Source organism: Heterodontus francisci, chromosome 19 (genome assembly GCF_036365525.1).
Source record: "Heterodontus francisci isolate sHetFra1 chromosome 19, sHetFra1.hap1, whole genome shotgun sequence".
NCBI lineage: Eukaryota > Metazoa > Chordata > Chondrichthyes > Heterodontiformes > Heterodontidae > Heterodontus > Heterodontus francisci.
This window is the reverse complement of record NC_090389.1, coordinates 71,820,445-71,840,140: the sequence shown is the minus strand read 5'-3', so window position 1 is coordinate 71,840,140 and position 19,696 is coordinate 71,820,445. Positions and strand designations below refer to the sequence as shown.

At 45.9% G+C, this 19,696-nt stretch overlaps 1 protein-coding gene across 5 annotated transcripts in view; it reads left to right on the top strand.

Moving 5' to 3' along the window:
- LOC137380173 (inter-alpha-trypsin inhibitor heavy chain H3-like) overlaps window positions 1–19,696 on the top strand; it is a 199,673-nt gene that overhangs the window by 155,348 nt on the left and 24,629 nt on the right. For all 5 annotated transcript variants that reach the window (XM_068051927.1, XM_068051928.1, XM_068051926.1 and 2 more), the window contains 2 exons: window positions 6,522–6,593; window positions 12,205–12,234. In XM_068051927.1, the coding sequence (XP_067908028.1) occupies window positions 6,522–6,593; window positions 12,205–12,234 (102 nt within the window). The remainder of the gene's footprint in view (window positions 1–6,521; window positions 6,594–12,204; window positions 12,235–19,696) is intronic.

Here is a 19,696-nt window from a genome sequence, read left to right as displayed (position 1 = left end):
CGGGAGAACAGCATGTCAATGGTTGATCTCTCTGCACGAAAGCCACACTGTGCCTCAGGGTAGACACGCTCAGCCAGCTTCTGGAGTCTGTTTACAACGACTCGAGCGAAGGCTTTCCCCACTATGCTGAGCAAGGAGATTCCACGGTAGTTGTTGCAGTCACTGCGGTCACTGCTATGACTGATTCCATTTCTTCAGAGTGAGATTGAAACCAGTCTTCATTCTACTTCTCAATGTTTGCCAAAGGTGGTCATTGCTGAGTCATAGATGGCGTCTCTGATGTATCCGAGTGTTTCAAGCCTGTGTCTTCAGTACTTTGCTGTATGGCAGCGAGGCCTAGACAATGTATGTCAGCCAAGAGTGACGTCTCAATGCATTCCATCTTCGCTGTCTCCGGAGAATCCTTGGCATCAGGTGGCAGGACTGTATCTCCGACGCAGAAAGCCTCGAGGCGGCCAACACCCCCATCATATACGCCCTATAGTGCCAGCGGCACTTGAGTTGGCTTGGCCATGTGAGCCGCATGGAAGATGGCAGGATCCCCAAGGATGCATTGTACAGCGGGCTCGTCAGTGGTATCAGACCCACCAGCTGTCCATGTCTCCACTTTAAAGACGTCATGAAGTCCTGCAACATTGACCACAAGTCATGGGAGTCAGTTGCCAGCGATCGCTAGAGCTGGTGGGCAGCCATAAAGGCGAGGCTAAAGAGAGGCGAGTCGAAGAGACCTAGCAGTTGGCAGGAAAAGAGACGGAAGTGCAAGGAGAGAGCCAACTGTGTAACAGCCCCGACAACCAATTTTATCTGCAGCGCCTGTGGAAGAGTCTGTCACTCTGGAATTGGCCTTTATAGCCACTCCAGGCACTGCTCCACAAACCACTGACCAACTCTAGGCGCTTACCCATTGTCTCTCGAGACAAGGATACCAAAGAAGAAAGAAGAATTAAATGTAGAATGTGAGAAGTGCTTTTACATATTACATAATTCTTTAAAAATGTGTTACAACCAGGTGAGAAAGGTGTCTAGGGGTCTTTTACTGTCTTCACGTGGTCTTATTGTAACAGGGTTTAATTTTTAAACACACTGTGTTTTGAGCTTCCCCTTGGTGAATCCTTGTTCACCACTTTCCAATTATAAGGCAAAGAAATGAGCATAAACAGGCTTTTGTAGGTATAAAGAAGAAAAGTGAAATTTTATTGAAACTTAAACTTAAAGTCTAATTCGGTTAATGCCGATGGATACATGCCATGCCCCACGCTAGCATGCATACGAGATACACACATGCAAATAGGGACAACAAAAGAGCAGAAGAAAAATAAAATGGAGAGGTTTAGGCAATATCAGAAGGGTTTCTTGTTTATTGTGCTTCAAGCTCACTGTAGCCCTTTTGTAAGTAGTCTTTCTTTTCATTGGGGCCCAGTATTCTTCTTAAACCTTGTTCACTGTAGGAGACATTTCTCTCTTGGGGTTCATATGTCTTCAGTGGTTTCCAAAGCTGGTGAGAGTGAGATGAGAGCAGACAGGAGAGAGGTCTTTTCACTCCAGGAGCTAACAGCCTTCTGATTTCAAATTCCTTGTTGAAAGTCAAATTTAAAAAACTCCAACAGTCAGTTAGTCATGTGACTCAAACCGATCCGACCACGTCTGTTTGTGTATTCGGCCATCCTAACCTGGAATGCTAGCCTTTCCACCTTCAACGTCAGGTAATCAAAAGTCCATTGTGGATTAAATTGGGGCAGGGAATAGCCCATTTGTCCTTTGAAGTACTGTCTGTTGATATGCTAATATCTCTCCCCAAGTCTCCAATTGTTTTTCAAAGCGAGTTCTTTCTTCAGAACAACAGTCCAAAATCAATGTTCATGTGGCGAAATTAATTTTCCTCATTTTTGGCAGGTGGTGTGCTTGCCTGACACCTCCACACCCAGGGGAATGAAATGCGATTTGAAAAAAAAACACGCATTTCATTACAGGGTTTGAGAGAAATATAAGATACAGAAAGAAAAACCATGCATTTCTCTCATTCATTTCCATTCATTCACCAATCTTAAAGCTTATTAAAAATGGTCTTTTCTGTGTACCAAGGCTGCTTTAATTTCCCCTTTTTTTTCTCAGGAGAGTTAGTAGTGGGCGGGTCTGTCCTGAACTCTGAGTCATGCAAAGACTTTTGATTTCAGGGGATGGGTGTTTCCCTTTTTCTCTGACTGTGGGGAAGGATTCTTTGTTAATCTCCCCTTTGTTCTCTGTGACATTCCTACCTGCAGGTATTTGTGCAGACTTGACTGCACTCTCCTGTGGCACTTCAACTAGGTGAAGCATCACCTTCACGCTTGGCTTCCCTGTTTGGGAACTTGCTTAGCCCCTATTTAAATCTTTAAAAAGGTTTCAGCTAACCATGTCTCTTCAGCTTTTGCAGCTTTTATCTTAGCTCCTTTAAATCTTTTTGTCTCTCACTGGGCCCTTTTAAATTTTTCTGGTTCTATCACCCCCTATGGGATTTTTGGGACTTCCCAGCCCTCTGAAGCTGTACAGGCTTTTGGTTCCTCCCCTCAGTTTCTCCAGTCTCCATGAACCATTCTGGACTCTCTGGGTACAATACTGTGCTTCCTGCCAATTCATTGCCCAGCAATAGGTCTATCCCGGCCTGGGTAAGCTTGGCATGATCCCGACTGTCACTATCCATATGACCAACTTACTCTATAGGTAAATTTTAACTAAGGGAACCTTCAAGCATTTGCCAGTAAGCCCTTTTACTAATACTGTGGTATTTGTTCTGCTTTCCAGTGGCATTTATGTCAGATTGGCTGCCGGTAGGGTTTGAAAACAACCTGAGGATGGTTATCCTCTTATCTGGTGCCTGGGACACAAAAGGAGTCATTTTTCCTTTGTGCATAAAATTCTGATATCTGCTGTGCTCTTAAGATATATTAGAAAACAGGCTTACCACTTTCAAAGCCATAGACAGGCTTGACTGCAGCGCCTCCTGCTGGTTTTTCAACATACAACAATTTACCTGGACATGTCCAGATTTGCCACACTGGAAACATATTGGACGGATCCCTACTGGTTTATCCCCTGGGCTCCTTCTTTTAAAAGTTGGAGACTAATCGAGCTTTCCTTCCCTATTCGCCTTTTTCCCTCGAGCCAATTTCTGCTTACTCTGCATCCCTGCTATCTCTCCCTAGCTTGTATGAGTTACTACACCCAAATTTATTTGGAATTAGGGATTTGCGTATTAATTCATAGTCGTCGGCTGCTTCCCTTACTTTTGTGATTCTTTGCACTTTGGTGTAGGTTCATATACTTCTTGGGATACTACTTTTAAATTCTTCCAGCAAGATCACTTCTCTCAAATTTTCATATGAGCGTTCTAGCTTGAGAGATCGTATCCAGTGATCAAAAACCATATGTTTAATTCTTTCGAGTTCAATGTAAGTCTGTGTTAGTTGTCATGTAGGCCCCCACCTGCCAAGAATGAGGCACATTAATTTCGCCACATTGACATTAAATTTCAAATTGTTGCTGGGAAGAAGAGAAGGCCTATTACAAAAGGGTTGCCAAGCCCCTGGCTGGAAAGACATTTTTGCATTTTAACAGACAGTGTTTGTAGACAAAGGACTATTCCCTGACACACGCAATACACCAAGTCAAAAGTGGTTCTACCAGTCGGTCACGTCACTACCCTGCTGGCCAACTTGTTGAGTTTTAAATTATAGAGACAGTGTTTGAACAGAGAGGCAGCAGAAAGCTCTTTGCTCCTGGGTTGAAAAGCCCTCTCCTGGCTGGAGCGCCACAGCCTCTCCTGTCTGCTCCCATCTCTTTCTCATGGAACTCCAAAAAAACTGACTGAAGACACATGAATCCCAAGAGAGAAATGTCTCCTACAGTGAACAAGGTTTAAGAAAAATATTAGGTCCCAAAGAAAAGCAAGAAACTACCTACAATCAAGGACTCTACAGTGAGCTCGAAGAACAGTAACAACAGCTCTTCAGATATTGCTCAAACCTTTCCATTTTATATTTTTCTGCTCTTTTCTGTCTCTATTTGCGTGTGTGCATCGCATATACATCCTAGTATGGGTGCCTCCTGTATCCATAGGCGTCAACCAAATTAACATTTGGGTTTAAGTTTAATAAATTTCAATCATTCTTCTTTAAATCTAAGAAAACCTGTGTTTGTGCTGGTTTCTTTGCCTTATAATTGGAAAGTGGTGAACAAGGATTCACCAAGGGGGGAGCTAAAAACATGGTGTGTTTAAAAATTAAACCCTGTGACCATGTGAAGGCTGAAAGGGAACCCTAGACCTCTTTCTCACCTGGTCAAACATGGTCTTTTCCGGGTGTGTCGAATTTCTGTCTGTCGGCTGCTGGTACCAGCTCATATGCATTTAGAATTGCAGTTTCAGTTTGTTCATAGTCAGAGGAACTTTCTTCTGATAACAGAGAAAAAGCTTCACAAGCCTTACCCAGAAACTCACCTTGTAAGAGGAGAGTCCAAAATTCTTTCGGCCCTTTTAGCCTGGTAGCTATTTTCAGAAGAAGGCATTCAATTCTGGAATGTTTTAGGATAGGTGTATGATGGACAGTTTGAATACACAAAAGGCACACACACAAGAAGAGACAGATAGAGGAGGGAAAAAGGAAGGTGACTTTTAGTGGAAGTGAGAATGCTAGAGGAAGCACAAAGATGAATGCCAGCAAGAGATGGAAAGATGCACATTACACATTCTCAGAAGTCCTAATTGTATGATGGCTTGTTGGAATTGTAATTGGTTACATGACTGAAGGAGTTTTATGTGTGGGTGGTTTGTTACTTTAACATAGGGAAGGTGAAGAATAAGTTGGGTGGGTGGAAATGATAACGTATTGGGAGTGAGGTTGTCCTTGGAGACTAGTGCAGTGCATCATAGTGTCAGTGAGAGAGGGAAAGAAAGTATTTGGAGGCAGGTTTGTGTAAGTTTAGACATTTTTCTAAAGAATTAGGCAATTTTAATATATCTATTCTGTTATAAATTGAATTGTTAGCTATATATAGTGCAGAGAGATCAGAAAAAATGCAAATAATAAAATTGGTTGAGCAATTTGATCCATCCATTTTCTGGTACTTGCTGGCTGTGACTAGTAGCATGGAGGGGAAATAGTTCTTTAGATTTCTGTTGTTTACTCATTTTTGCCATTTGTCATTCACCAAGTGAACCATTTTAGTTCATTTATATTTAATCAATCAGATGCTTGATTGGTTTAAATAACCTCATCATTGCATTGTTTGTCCCACACAGATGTAACGATTTGAAGGTGTGACACATCTGGGGTGTGATGCCCTTGAACCAAGAATTATCACCAAATGGGCGAATCAAATTGCTCAAACCATATTTTTCACTTTGTTTTCCATCCCAATTAACTATATACAGCTAATAATTAAATTTTAGAATGTGATAAATACATTTACATATCACATAATTCTTTAAAAATGTTATACTAAACTGGGTCCCAACAGCATTCTATGGATATGTGCTCGACACAGACTTTTAAAAAAAGATATTGTTACAACCGACTGCTCCAGTGAAAGCCCCCAATCAAAATAGACAATTCTGATTGTGGTGGGACCAACGCACTGTTAATTCAATCCCGTCGCTCCACAGGTCAGCTAACATATCATTTAAACTTTCCAAATTAAAGAAAGACCCAGCCAAATTGTACCATCTATTAACCCCCTAATGAGGCTAACCAAACCAGGTGTCTTTAAATCAACAAATTCACTCTTTAATTAGAAGAATTAAATTGTTAAACCCTATGAATATATAAACAACATTTAAAATAGAAAAAATTAGAGTCCTTGCAAATTTACAGTCCAATGTTGCTTGAAGTCCTCATAGTCGTCCGATGCAGGAAAAAAAAGGTTCTTCCACAGTGGAACAGGGTGTAGTCTAACTTCAGCAGTAGGTGATGCTTTCCTTCTCCAGCGAATTTAAACAATTAACAACTTGCAAACACTTTCAATAGAATCAAGTTGAATTTAGAGTTTTTGAGGGATAAAAAATTGTCACAGTCTAACTTCCCTTTCTTCAATTTAAATTACCAGAGATCTCTGTTTTGGCTTGACTTTTTCTTAAAATTTTGAGAGATAATAATAAACAGTCAGTTTATTCCTTCACTTTATATGGTTGAGAGCTCTTTTTCAGGTATACTAAACATCACAGCTGTGTCCTGTGTCTATCTGTCTGTTAGAACAACTGTCTTCAACTAAATGCCAGTTCAAAACTGAATTGTAACAAATGTATCACATGAGACTCACTCCCAGTGGCTATATCTATGGTAACGAGAATGCACCCTTTGAATCGCAGTCTCCAAATGGCTGTTTCTAAGGCAACGAAAATGCACCTTCCTATAGCTCATGAGGCTTGCTGGTTCTTAAAGCAATACTGATCCCTTGCAAGCCTTAAAGGTAAACCTCATATTTCTGAAAAAAGGAACTACAGGACCATGACAATATGAATTGATGTATGTTTTCATTTTCTTTTTCAGATCCAGTATTGGCAAAACATCCTGGTCTTCCTGGTCCTCCTGGTCCTCCTGGTCTTCCAGGATTTCAATTGCGTAAGTTTTTTTGAAAAAAATCTTAATCTTATTTTGAGGTGTTTTTGAGAGATGTGGTAAGCTGCTATACAAATGTGTAAGATTCATGGTCAAATACAAATATTAAGGCAGCCGCGAGTTCAAATCATTGCCAGCTCATTTACCAGGGTCTAAAGGATTGGATCTAGCAGCTCCAGTAACAGGAGAAGCTATGACCAATAGCTGCCAGATCTAGAATAGCAGAGGAAGAAAGTATGCCTATAGAGTGGGAATGAGAATACCAGTTGAAGCAGGAACCAGAATGTCAGCAGGAGATGAAAAGATGCCCATTACTTTACACATTCACAGAAGTTCCAGTTGTGTGATGGTTTCCTAGAATTGTAATCGGTTACATGACTTTTTTTTTCTTTCTTGGGACGTGAGCATTGCTGGCAAGGCCAGCATTTGTTCCCCATCCCTAATTGCACTTGGGAAGGTGCTGGTGAGCTGCCTTCTAGAACCACTGCAGTCCTTGGGGTGTAGGTACACCAACAGTGCTGTTAGGAAGGGAGTTCCAGGATTTAGACCCAGTGACAGTGAAGGAACGGCGATATAGTTCCAAGTCAGGATGATGTGTGAATTGGAGGGGAACCTGCAGGTGGTGGTGGTCACATGATCTGCTGCCCTTGTCCTTCTAGTTGATAGAGGTCATGGCTTTGGAAGGCGCTGTCGAAGAAACCTTGGTGAGTTGCTGCAGTGCATCTTGTACATGGTACACACTGCTATCACTATGTGCTGGTAGTGGAGGGAGTGAGTGTTTAATGTGGTAAATGGGGTGCCAATCAAGCAGGCTGCTTTGTCCTGGATGGTGTCGAGCTTCTTGCGTGTTGTTGAAGCTGCACTCATCCAAGCAACTGGAGAGTATTCCATCACACTCCTGACTTGTGCCTTGTAGATGGTGGACAGGCTTTGAGGAGCCAGGAGGTGAGTTACGTGTGACAGAATTCTCAGCCATTGACCTGCTCTTGTAGCCGCAGTATTTATATGGCTGATACAGGTTTCTGGTCAATGGTAACACCCAGGATGTTGATGGTGGGGGATTCAGCAACGGTAAAGCCGTTTGTGACAAGGGGAGATGGCTAGATTCTCTTTTGCTGGAGATAGTCATTGCCTGGCACTTGTGTGCTGTGAATGTTTCTTGCCACTTATTAGCCCAAGCTTGAATGTTGTCCACGTCTTGCTACATATGGACATGGACTGTTTCAGTACCCGAGGAGTTGCGAATGGAACTGAATGCTGTGTACTCATCAGTGAACATTCCCACTTCTGACTTTATGATGGACAGAAAGTCATTGATGAGGCAGCTGATGATAGTTGGCCTAGGACACTATCCTCAGGAAATCCTGCAGCAATGCTCTGGGGCTGAGATGATTGGCCTGTAACAGCCACGACCATCTTCCTTTGTACTAGGCCAACCTGTGGAGAGTATTTCCCCTGATTCCCATTGACTTCAATTTTGCGAGGACTCCTTGACGCCACACTGGTCAAATGCTGCTTGATGTCAAGTGCAGTCACACTCCTCTCACCTCAAGGAGTTTTATGTGTGGATTCTTTGTAACGTTAACATAAGGGGTAGGCGGTGGCGTAGTGGTATTGTCACTGGGCTAGTAACCCAGAGACCCAGGGTATTTCTTCGGGGACATGGGTTCGAATCCCACCACAGCAGATGATGGAATTTGAATTGAATTAATAAATCTGGAATTAAAAGCTAGTCTAATGATGGCCATGAAACCATTGTCGATTGTCGTAAAAACCCATCTGGTTCACTAATGTCCTTTAAGGAAGGAAATCTGCTGTCCTTACCTGGTCTGGACTACATGTGACTCCAGACCCATATTGTGGTTAACTCTGACATGCCCTCTGAAATGGCCTAGCAAGCCACTCAGTTGTAGTGAACTGCTACGAAGTCAATAAAAAGGAATGAAACCGGACGGACCACCCGGCATCGACCTAGGCAACAGAAACGACAACAGCAAACCCAACCCTGTCAACCCTGCAAAGTCCTCCTTACTAACATCTGGGGGCTTGTGCCAAAGTTGGGAGAGCTGTCCCACAGACTAGTCAAGCAACAGCCTGACAGAGTCATACTCACGGAATCATACCTTACAGTCAATGTCCCAGACACTGCCATCACCGTCAGGACAGACCCACCAGAGGTGGTGGCATAGTGGTATACAGTACGGAGGGAGTTGCCCTGGGAGTCCTCAACATCAACTCTAGATCCCATGAAGTCTCATGGCATCAGGTCAAACATGGGCAAGGTAACCTCCTACTGATTACCACCTACCGCCCTCCCTCAGCTGATGACTCAGTACTCCTCCACGTTGAACACCACTTGGAGGAAGCACTGAGGGTGGCAAGGGCACAAAATGTACTCTGGGTGGGGGACTTCAATGACCATCACCAAGAGTGGCTCGGTAGCACCATTACTGACCGAGCACTAAAGGACATAGCTGCTAGACTGGGTCTACGGCAGGTGGTGGGGGAACCAACACGAGGGAAAAACATACTTGACCTCGTCCTCACCAATCTGCCTGCCGCAGATGCTTCTGTCCATGACAGTATTGGTAGGAGTGACCACCGCACCGTCCTTGTGGAGACGAAGTCCCACCTTTACATTGAGGATACCGTCCATCGTGTTGTGTGGCACTATCACCATGCTAAATGGGATAGATTTCGAACAGATCTAGCAGTGCAAATCTGGGCATCCATGTGGCACTGTGGGCCATCAGCAGCAGCAGAACTGTACTCAACCACAACCTGTAACCTCATGGCCCGGCATATCCCCCACTCTACCATTACCATCAAGCCAGGAGACCAACCCTGGTTCAATGAAGAGTGCAGGAGGACATGCCAGAAGCAGCACCAGGCATACCTCAAAATGAGGTGTCAACCTGGTGAAGCTACAACCCAGGACTACTTGCAGGCCAAACTGCGTAAGCAGCATGAGATAGACAGAGCTAAGCGATCCCATAACCAACGGATCAGATCTAAGCTCTGCAGTCCTGCCACATCCAGCCGTGAATGGTGGTGGACAATTCAACAACTAACTGGAGGAGATGGCTCCACAAATATCCCCATCCTCAGTGATGGGGGAGCCCAGCACATCAGTGCAAAAGATAAGTCTGAAGCATTTGCAACAATCTTCAGCCAGAAGTGCCGAGTTGATGATCCATCTCAGCCTCCTCCTGAAATCCCCAGCTTCACAGATGCCAGACTTCAGCCAATTCGATTCACTCCGCGTGATATCAAGAAACGACTGAAGGCACTGGATACTGCAATAGCTATGGGCCCTGACAATATTCCGGCAATAGTACTGAAGACCTGTGCTACAGAACTTGCCACGCCCCTAGCCAAGCTGTTCCAGTACAGCTACAACACTGGCATTTACCCTGCAATGTGGAAAATTGCCCAGGTATGTCCTGTACACAAAAAGCAGGACAAGTCCAACCCAACAATTACCGTCCCATCAGTATACTCTCAATCATCAGTAAAGTGATGGAAGGTGTCATCAACAGTGCTATCAAGCGGCACTTGCTGAGCAATAACCTGCTCAGTGACGCTGAGTTTGGGTTCCGCCAGGGTCACTCAGCTCCTGACCTCATTACAGCCTTGGTTCAAACATGGACAAAAGAGCTGAACTCAAGAAGTGAGGTGAGAGTGACTGCCCTTGACATCAAGGCAGCATTTGACCGAGTATGGCATCAAGGAGCCCTAGCAAAACTGGAGTCAATGGGAATCAGGGGGAAAACCATCCGCCGGCTGGAGTCATACCTAGCGCAAAGGAAGATGGTTGTGGTTGTTGGAGGTCAATCATCTGAGCTCCAGGACATCACTGCAGGAGTTCCTCAGGGTAGTGTCCTGGGCCCAACCATCTTCAGCTGCTTCATCAATGACCTTCCTTCAATCATAAGGTCAGAAGTGGGGATGTTCGCTGATGATTGCACAATGTTCAGCATCATTCGAGACTCCTCAAACACTGAATTAGTCCGTGTAGAAATGCAGCAAGACCTGGACAATATCCAGGCTTGGGCTAATAAGTGGCAAGTAACATTCGCGCCACACAAGTGCCAGGCAATGACCATCTCCAACGAGAGAGAATCTAACCATCTCCCCTTGACATTCAACGGCATTACCATCGCTGAATCCCCCACTATCAACATCCTAGGGGCTACCATTGACCAGAAACTGAACCGGACTAGCCATATAAATACAGTGGCTACAAGAGCAGGTCAGAGGCTAGGAATCCAGCGGTGAGTAACTCACCTCCTGACTCCCCAAAGCCTGTCCACCATCGACAAGGCACAAGTCAGGAGTGTGATGGAATACTCTCCACTTGCCTGGATGGGTGCAGCTCCAACAACACTCAAGAAGTTCGACACCATCCAGCACAAAGCAGTCCGCTTGATTGGCACCCCATCTACAAACATTCACTCCCTCCACCACCGACGCACAGTGGCAGCAGTGTGTACCATCTACAAGATGCACTGCAGCAATGCACCAAGGCCCCTTAGACAGCAGCTTCCAAACCCGCGACCTCTACCAACTAGAAGGACAAGAGCAGCAAACACATGGGAACATCACCACCTGCAAGTTCCCCTCCAAGTCACACACCATCCTGACTTGGAACTCTATCGCCGTTCCTTCACTGTCGCTGGGTCAAAATCCAGGAACTCCCTTCCTAACTGCTCTGTGGGTATACCTACCCCAAATGGACTGCAGTGGTTCAAGAAGGCACCTCACCACCACCTTCTCAAGGGCAATTAGGGATGGGCAATAAATGCTGGCCTGGCCATTGACGCCTACATCCCATGAATGAATTAAAAAAACATGAAGAATAAGTTGGTCACATGAAAATGGTAAAGTATTGGGAAGGAGGTTGTCCTTGGAGACCAGTGTGGTGCATCATCGTGTGAGTGGAAAAGGGGAAGGAAGTATCTGAGACAAGTTTCTGGGAGTTCAGTTATTTTTCTGAAGAATTAATAAATACATTCAAAATTTGAGAATATTTTCAATTGAATTGTTAGCTGTGTTGAATGCAGAGAGGTCAGAAAAAAACACACCTAAGAAAATTGTTTGAACAACTTGATCAGCCCATTTTGTAGTACTTGCTGGTTGTGAATTGTAGTGTAGCGAGGAATTGCTTCTTCAACTTCTGTTGTCTACACATTCTTCATTTTTGTCATTTGCCACTGGCAAAGGGAACTATTCTGGTTCATTTGTATTTAGTCAACCAATTACTTGATTGGTAACTTAGCAGGTAAGTGGTTAATTGAAGCAATTGTGCTTTTTATTGTCCCATAGACCTGTATCTCTTCAAGTGTTATACTTTTGAGATCTGATGCCTCTGAGCCATACTTCAGATGTAATGTCCATGAGCCAAGAGGAGTTCGAAAATTAACCGATAAAACTGCTCCAACAATCTTTTCAGTTTTTCCCAAGCCTTCGAACTATCTACAGCTAATAAATAAATTTAGAATTAAATAGATACTTTTAAAATTACATAATTCTTTTGGAAATGTTTTAACCTTGGCTCTATGGATCAATGCCAGACACATTTTTTTATAAATTGTGTTGTTTTAATGTTTTTCAGGATTACCTGCGATAGGAGGAAGCCTTTTCGGTAAGTTTTTTTGAAACAGCTTATCTCATTTGGAGCTGTTGCTGCAAGTTGTGGCAAGATGCGTGTAAGAATTTCTTCATCAAATATGAATCACCCAACAATGGCAAGCTGTTTTTTTTTCTTTGTAACTACTTTAATTACTTGCAAAAGTATTGATCCTTTTAATTGGCACAGGTGATAAATATACTTATTCCCATGTAACCCACAAAATACTGTAGAGGTGTCTAGCGATAAAATACCTTAATAGAGTCATAGATAGAGTCATAGAGTCGTACAGCATAGAAACAGGCCCTTCGGCCCACCGCGTCCATGCCGACCATAATGCCTATCTATACTAAACCCACCTGCCTGCATTAATTCCATATCCCTCTATGCCTTGCTCATTCAAGTACCTGTCCAGATGCCTCTTAAATGTTGCTACTGTTCCTGCCTCCACCACCTCCTCAGGCAGCTCATTCCAGATACTCACTATTCTTTGTGTGAAAAATGTATCCCTTTGATTTTAATGGTTTTTAATGGTTTGTAAACTTGTAAACACCTGCAAGATGAAGGAGCGAGGTCGCTGCTCCCGAGCTGGCGGGAAACTCAGTTGTCCATCCAGAGTGTCAAGCGTGAAGGGCAGCCTGGCCATGCCAGGCTCCAGGGAGGAGGCTGCTCCTCGGCGTCCCAAGAGCATGAGGAAAGCTCCAATTGCGGCACCGTTAAAAACCAAAACAGGTATCGACCTCCCATTTTCAGTACCCATGAAATCCAATCGAGTTGCTGTGCTGGGAATCTCCCCCATCTCCCCTTCCCCCCACCCCCTTGCACCCCCTTCCCAGCTCCCCTCTCGCACCATCTTCCCCTCACACCCCCTTCCCCTGCACCCCCTCCCCTACCCCCCTGCAGCCCCCTTCCCAGCTCCCCCTCGCGCCCCCTTCCTTCCACCCCTCCCCTTCGCACCCCCTCCCCGCCCCCCGCACCTCCTTCCCCCCACCTTCTCACACCGACATCCACCTATACCTGAGCAGGGGCCCTAACAACCCCACTGCCTTGTGGGCATCTCGGGAGAGACCAAGGCTAAGGGAGTAAACCCGAACGGAAAATCCGGAGCGGAACCCCAAAGGCGGTCATGTGTCACCTTTGGCATGTTTCCGGCAGTTCCTGCAGCCAAACGTCGTGCTCTGCACTTCTTTGGACCCCACCAGAAAGGCCGGGAGGGGGGTTTTGATGCTTGGGCAACTCACAACCTCCATACATCCGCCCAGGCATGCGCCATGGAGAGGTCACTCCATAGTCGCCTCACAGCGACCAAAACAACACGGAAGGCAGCAGTTATGGGTTATAAGTCCAGCTCAATTGGCATAGAGATTGGGTGCCACGGGTTGCCTTTGTCAGTGGGAGAGGTCATCGCATCTCACTGGACAGCTACCGCCCACCTCAAACCGGGCAGCCCCAGTCAGTAAAGTTCTGTCCCGCCACAGTCCACCTGCTTCAATGGGTGCTTGGAGCTCAGGGTCATTGCCCGACAAGTGGACTGCAACACCGCACCAAACAGCACGACAAAAAAAGGAAAGAAGTTACCAGCCCTTCGTTTTGCAAGCTGGAATATCAGAACTATGTGTCCTGGCCTGTCGGAAGACCTTACACAAATCAACGATTCTTGGAAGACCATCATCATTAACAACGAGCTCAGTAGACTCAATGTGGACATTGCAGCACTTCAGGAGACTCGCCTCCCCGCGAGTGGATCTCTAAGAAAGCAAGACTACACCTTCTTCTGGCAGGGTAGGGATCCTGAAGAACCAAGACAGCATGGAGTGGGCTTTGCCATCAGAAACTCTTTGCTCAGCATGATGGAGCCTCCCTCAAATGGCTCGGAATGCATACTGTCCGTCCGACTGTTTACCACCTCTGGTCCAGTACATCTACTCAGCATCTACGCTCCAACACTCTGCTCCCCACCTGAAGCTAAAGACCAGTTCTACGAGGAACTTCATAATATCATTAGTAGCATCCCCAATACCGAACACCTGTTCCTGCTGGGGGACTTTAATGCCAGGGTTGGGACCGACCATGGCTCATGGCCCTCCTGCCTTGGGCACTATGGCGTTGGAAGGATGAATGAGAATGGACAGAGACTGCTTGAGTTGTGTACCTATCATAACCTCTGCATCACCAACTCGTTCTTTCACACCAAACCCTGTCACCAGGTTTCTTGGAGGAACCCAAGATCACGTCGTTGGCACCAGCTGGACCTCATCATCACAAGGCGAGCCTCTTTAAACAGCGTTCAAATCACACGCAGCTTCCACAGTGCGGACTGCAACACCGACCACTCCCTGGTGTGCAGCAAGGTTAGAATCAAACCAAAGAAGCTGCATCACTCCAAGCAGAAGGGCCGCCACGCATCAACACTAGCAGAATCTCTCATCCACAGCTGTTACATAGGTTTCTAAATTCACTTGAAAAAACCCTTCAAAACACTCCCACAGGGGATGCAGGGACCAAGTGGGCCCACATCAGAGATGCCATCTATGACTCAGCAATGACCACCTATGGCAAACGTGTGAAGCGGAATGTAGACTGGTTTCAATCTCACTTTGAAGAGCAGGAACCTGTCATAGCCTCTAAGCGCATTGCACTGCTGAACTACAAGAAAGCCCCCAGCGTGTTAACATCCGTAGCACTTAAAGCAGCCAGAAGCGCTGCACAAAGAACAGCCAGGCGCTGCACAAATGACTACTGGCAACACCTATGCAGTCATATTCAGCTGGCCTTCGACACCAGAAACATCAGAGGAATGTATGATGGCATTTAAGAGAGCTTTTGAGCCAACCATCAAGAAGATCGCCCCCCTCAAATCTAAATCAGGGGACATAATCACTGACCAACGTCAGCAAACGGACCACTGGGTGGAGCACTACCTAGAACTGTACTCCAGGGAAAATGTTGTCACTGAGACTGCCCTCAATGCAGCCCAGTCTCTGCCAGTCATGGATGAGCTGGACGTACAGCCAACAAAATTGGAACTCAGTGATGCCATTGATTCTCTAGCCAGCGGAAAAGCCCCTGGGAAGGACGGCATTACCTCTGAAATCATCAAGAGTGCCAAGCCTGTTATACTTTCAGCACTCAACGAACTGCTTTGCCTGTGCTGGGACGAGGGAGCAATAGCACAGGACATGCGTGATGCCAATATCATCACCCTCTATAAGAACAAGGGTGACTGCGGTGACTGCAACAACTACCGTGGAATCTCCCTGCTCAGCATAGTGGAGAAAGTCTTCGCTCGAGTCGTTGTAAACAGACTCCAGAAGCTGACTGAGCATGTCTACCCTGAGGCACAGTGTGGCTTTCGAGCAGAGAGATCCACCATTGACATGCTGTTCTCCCTTCGCCAGCTAAAGGAGAAATGCCGTGAACAACAGATGCCCCTATCCGTTGCTTTCATTGATCTCACCAAAGCCTTTGACCTCGTCAGCAGACATGGTCTCTTCAGACTACTAGAAAAGATCCATGTCCACCAAAGCTGTTAAGCATCATCACCTCAATCCACGACAATATGAAAGGCACAATTCAGCATAGCGGCGCCTCATCAGACCCCTTTCTTATTCTGAGTGGCGTGCAACACGGCTGTGTTCTTGCACCTACACTGTTTGGGATCTTCTTCTCCCTGCTGCTCTCACATGCGTTCAAGACTTCAGAAGAAGGAATTTTCCTCCACACAAGATCAGTTGGCAGGTTGTTCAACCTTACTCGTCTTAGAGCGAAGACCAAAGTACGGAAAGTCCTCAGCAGGGAACTCCTCTTTGCTCATTTTACACTGAAGAGTGTCTGCAGAGACTAATTGACAGGATTGCGGCTGCCTGCAACGAATTTGGCCTAACCATCAGCCTCAAGAAAACGAACATCATGGGACAGGACGTCCGAAATGCTCCATCCATCAATATCGGCAACCACACTCTGGAAGTGGTTCAAGAGTTCACCTACCTAGGCTCAACTATCACCAGTAACCTGTCTCTAGATGCAGAAAGCAACAAGCGCATGGGAACGGCTTCCACTGCTATGTCCAGACTGGCCAAGTGAGTGTGGGAAAATGGCGCACTGACACGGAACACAAAAGTCCGAGTGTATCAAGCCTGTGCCCTCAGTACCTTGCTCTATGGCAGTGAGGCCTGGACAACGTATGTCAGCCAAGAGTGACGTCTCAATTCATTCCATCTTCGCTGCCTCCGGAGAATCCTTGGCATCAGGTGGCAGGACCGTATCTCCAAAACAGAAGACTTCGAGGCGGCCAACATCCCCAGCTCATACACCCTACTGAGCCAGCGGCACTTGAGATGGCTTGGCCATGTGAGCCACATGGAAGATGGCAGGATCCCCAAGGACACATTATACAGCGAGCTCGTCACTGGTATCAGACCCACCGGCCGTCCATGTCTCCGCTTTAAAGATGTCTGCAAACGCAACATGAAGTCCTGTGACATTCATCACAAGTTGTGGGAGTCAGTTGCCAGCGATCGCCTGAGCTGGCGGGAAACCATAAAGGCGGGGCTAAAGAGTGGCTAGTCAAAGAGACTTAGCAGTTGGCAGGAAAAAAGACAGAAGCGCAAGGGGAGAGCCAACTGTGTAACAGCCCCGACAATCAATTTTATCTGCAGCACCTGTGAAAGAGTCTGTCACTCTGGAATTGGCCTTTATAGCCACTCCAGGCACTGCTTCACAAACCACTGACCACCTCCAGGCGCTTACCCATTGTCTCTCGAGACAAGGAGGCCAAAGATAGAAGATAGATCCCCTTTAAACCTCCTCCCTCTCACCTTAAATCTATGCTCTCTAGTGTTAGTCACCCCTGCCATGGGAAACAGACTCTGGCTATCTACCCTATCTATGCCTCTCATAATTTTATATACCTCTATCATGTCCCCTCTCAGCCTCCTTCGCTCCAGGGAAAACAGACCTAGCCTATCCAATCTCTCTTTATAACTCAAGCCCTCCAAACCAGGCAACATCCTTGTGAATCTTTTCTGCACCCTCTCTAGCTTAATCACATCTTTCCTGTAGTGCGGCGACTTGAACTGCACACAGTACTCCAAATGTGGCCTAACCAATGTTATATACAACTGTAACATGACGTCCCAACTCTTGTACTCAGTGCCTCGGCCAATGAAGGCAAGCATGCCATACGCCTTCTTCACCACCCTGTCTACCTGTGTTGCCACTTTCAGGGAACTATGTCCTCCCCTAGTTTAACTTCCCAAAATGTATCACTTCGCGCTTGTCTGCATTAAATTCCATTTGCCAATCCCTTGCCCACTTTCCCAGTTGATCCATATCCTGTTGTAACCTTAGACAACCTTCACTGTCCACTATACCACCAATTTTGGTGTCATCTGCAAACTTACTAATCATGCCCCTACATTCACATCCAAGTCATTAATATATATGACGAACAACAGAGGGCCCAGCACCGATCCCTGCGGCACACCACTGGTCACCGGCCTCCAATCTGAAAAACAACCCTCCACTACCACACTCTGCCTCCTATCACCAAGCCAATTTTGTATCCAATTTGCTAGCTCACCCTGGATCCCATGTGTTCAAGACTTGTGGACCAGCCTACCATGCAGGACCTTGTCAAAAGCCTTGCTAAAGTCCATATAGACAACATCCATCGCCCTGCCCGCTTCAATCCTCTTGGTCACCTCCTCGAAAAACTCAATAAAATTCGTGAGACATGATTTCCCATGCACAAAGCCATGCTGACTATCCCTAATCAGACCAGACCTTTCCAAATGCATATAAATCCTGTCTCTCAGAATCCCTTCCAATAACTTTCCCACCACTGATGTAAGGCTCACCGGCCTGTAGTTCCCTGGCTTATCCCTGCTGCCCTTCTTAAATAAAGGTACAACATTAGCTATCCTCCAGTCTTCCGGTACCTCACCTGTGGCAAACGATGATACAAAAATCTCTGCCAGGACCCCAGCAATCTCCTCCCTTGCTTTTCATAGCATCCTAGGATACACCTGGTCAGGCCCTTGGGATTTATCCACCTTAATGCATTTCAAAACCTCCAACACCTCCTCCTTTGTAATGTTGATATGCTCCAGGATATCGCTGTTCCCTCCCTTGAACTCATAAGCTTCCATGATCTTCTCCACGGTAAATACAGACGAGACGTATTCATTTAAGACCTCGCCCATTTCCTGTGGCTCCACACACAGATTACCACACTGATCCTTAAGGGGACCTACTCTCTCCCTAGCTCCCCTTTTACTCTTAATATACTAATAGAATCTTTTAGGATTCTCCTTTATCTTATGTGCCAGGAAATCTCATGGCCCCTTTTCGCCCTCCTAATTTCCTTCTTAAGTGTAGTCCCACATCCCATATACTTCTCTCCAGACTCGCATGATCACAGCTGCCTATACCTGACATATGCCTCCTTCTTTGTCCTGACCAGATCCTCAATATCCCTCGTCAACAAAGGTTCCCTAAACTTCCCAGCCTTGCCCTTGCATCTAACAGGAACATGCCGGCCCTGAACTCTTCCTATCTCACTTTTAAAAGCCTCCCACTTGCCTGACATCCCTTTACCTGTAAACAGCCTCTCTCATTCAACTTTTGAGAGTTCCTGTCTGATGCCATCGAAATTGGCCTTCCCCCAATTTAGGACTTCAACCTGAGGACCAGTCCTATCCTTTTCCATAACTATCTTGAAGCTAATAGAGTTATGGTCATTAGTCCCAAAGTGCTCCCCCACTGACACATCAACCACCTGCCCATCCTCATTTCCTAAGAGGAGGTCGAGTGTAGCTCCTTCTCTAGTAGGGCCATCCACATACTGCTTCAGAAAACTATGCTGGACACACTGAATAAATTCTTCCTATCTGATCCCTTAGCACTAAGGCAGTCCCAGTCAATATTAGGGAAGTTAAAATCACTTAGTATTACAACCCTATAATTCCTACACCTATCTATGATTTCCCTACATATATGCTCCTCCACTTCCCTCTGACAACTGGGGGGCCTGTAGTATAATTCCATCAAAGTGATCACCCCTTTCTTATTTCTAAGTTCTACCCATTTGGCCTTGCTGGACATTCCCCCCGGGATATCCTCTCTAAGTACTGCCGTGATGTCCTCCCTAATCAATAATGCAACTCCCCCTCCTCTCTTACGTCCACCTCTGTCACACCGGAAGCATCAGTACCCCGGAACATTGAGCTGCCAGTCCTGCCCATCCCTCAACCACATTTCCGTAATAGCTATAATATCACAATCCCATGTACCGATCCATGCTCTGAGTTCATCTGCCTTACCTGTAAGGCTTCTTGCATTAAAGTAAATGCAGTTTAGCCTACCAGACCGTTCACGCTCCCTGTCCTTCCCCTGCTCGGCCTGCCTACTGGACTTGCTCACTTTAACCTCTACATTTTCCTCAATTATCTCTTCGGAGAGACTACTACTTTGGGTC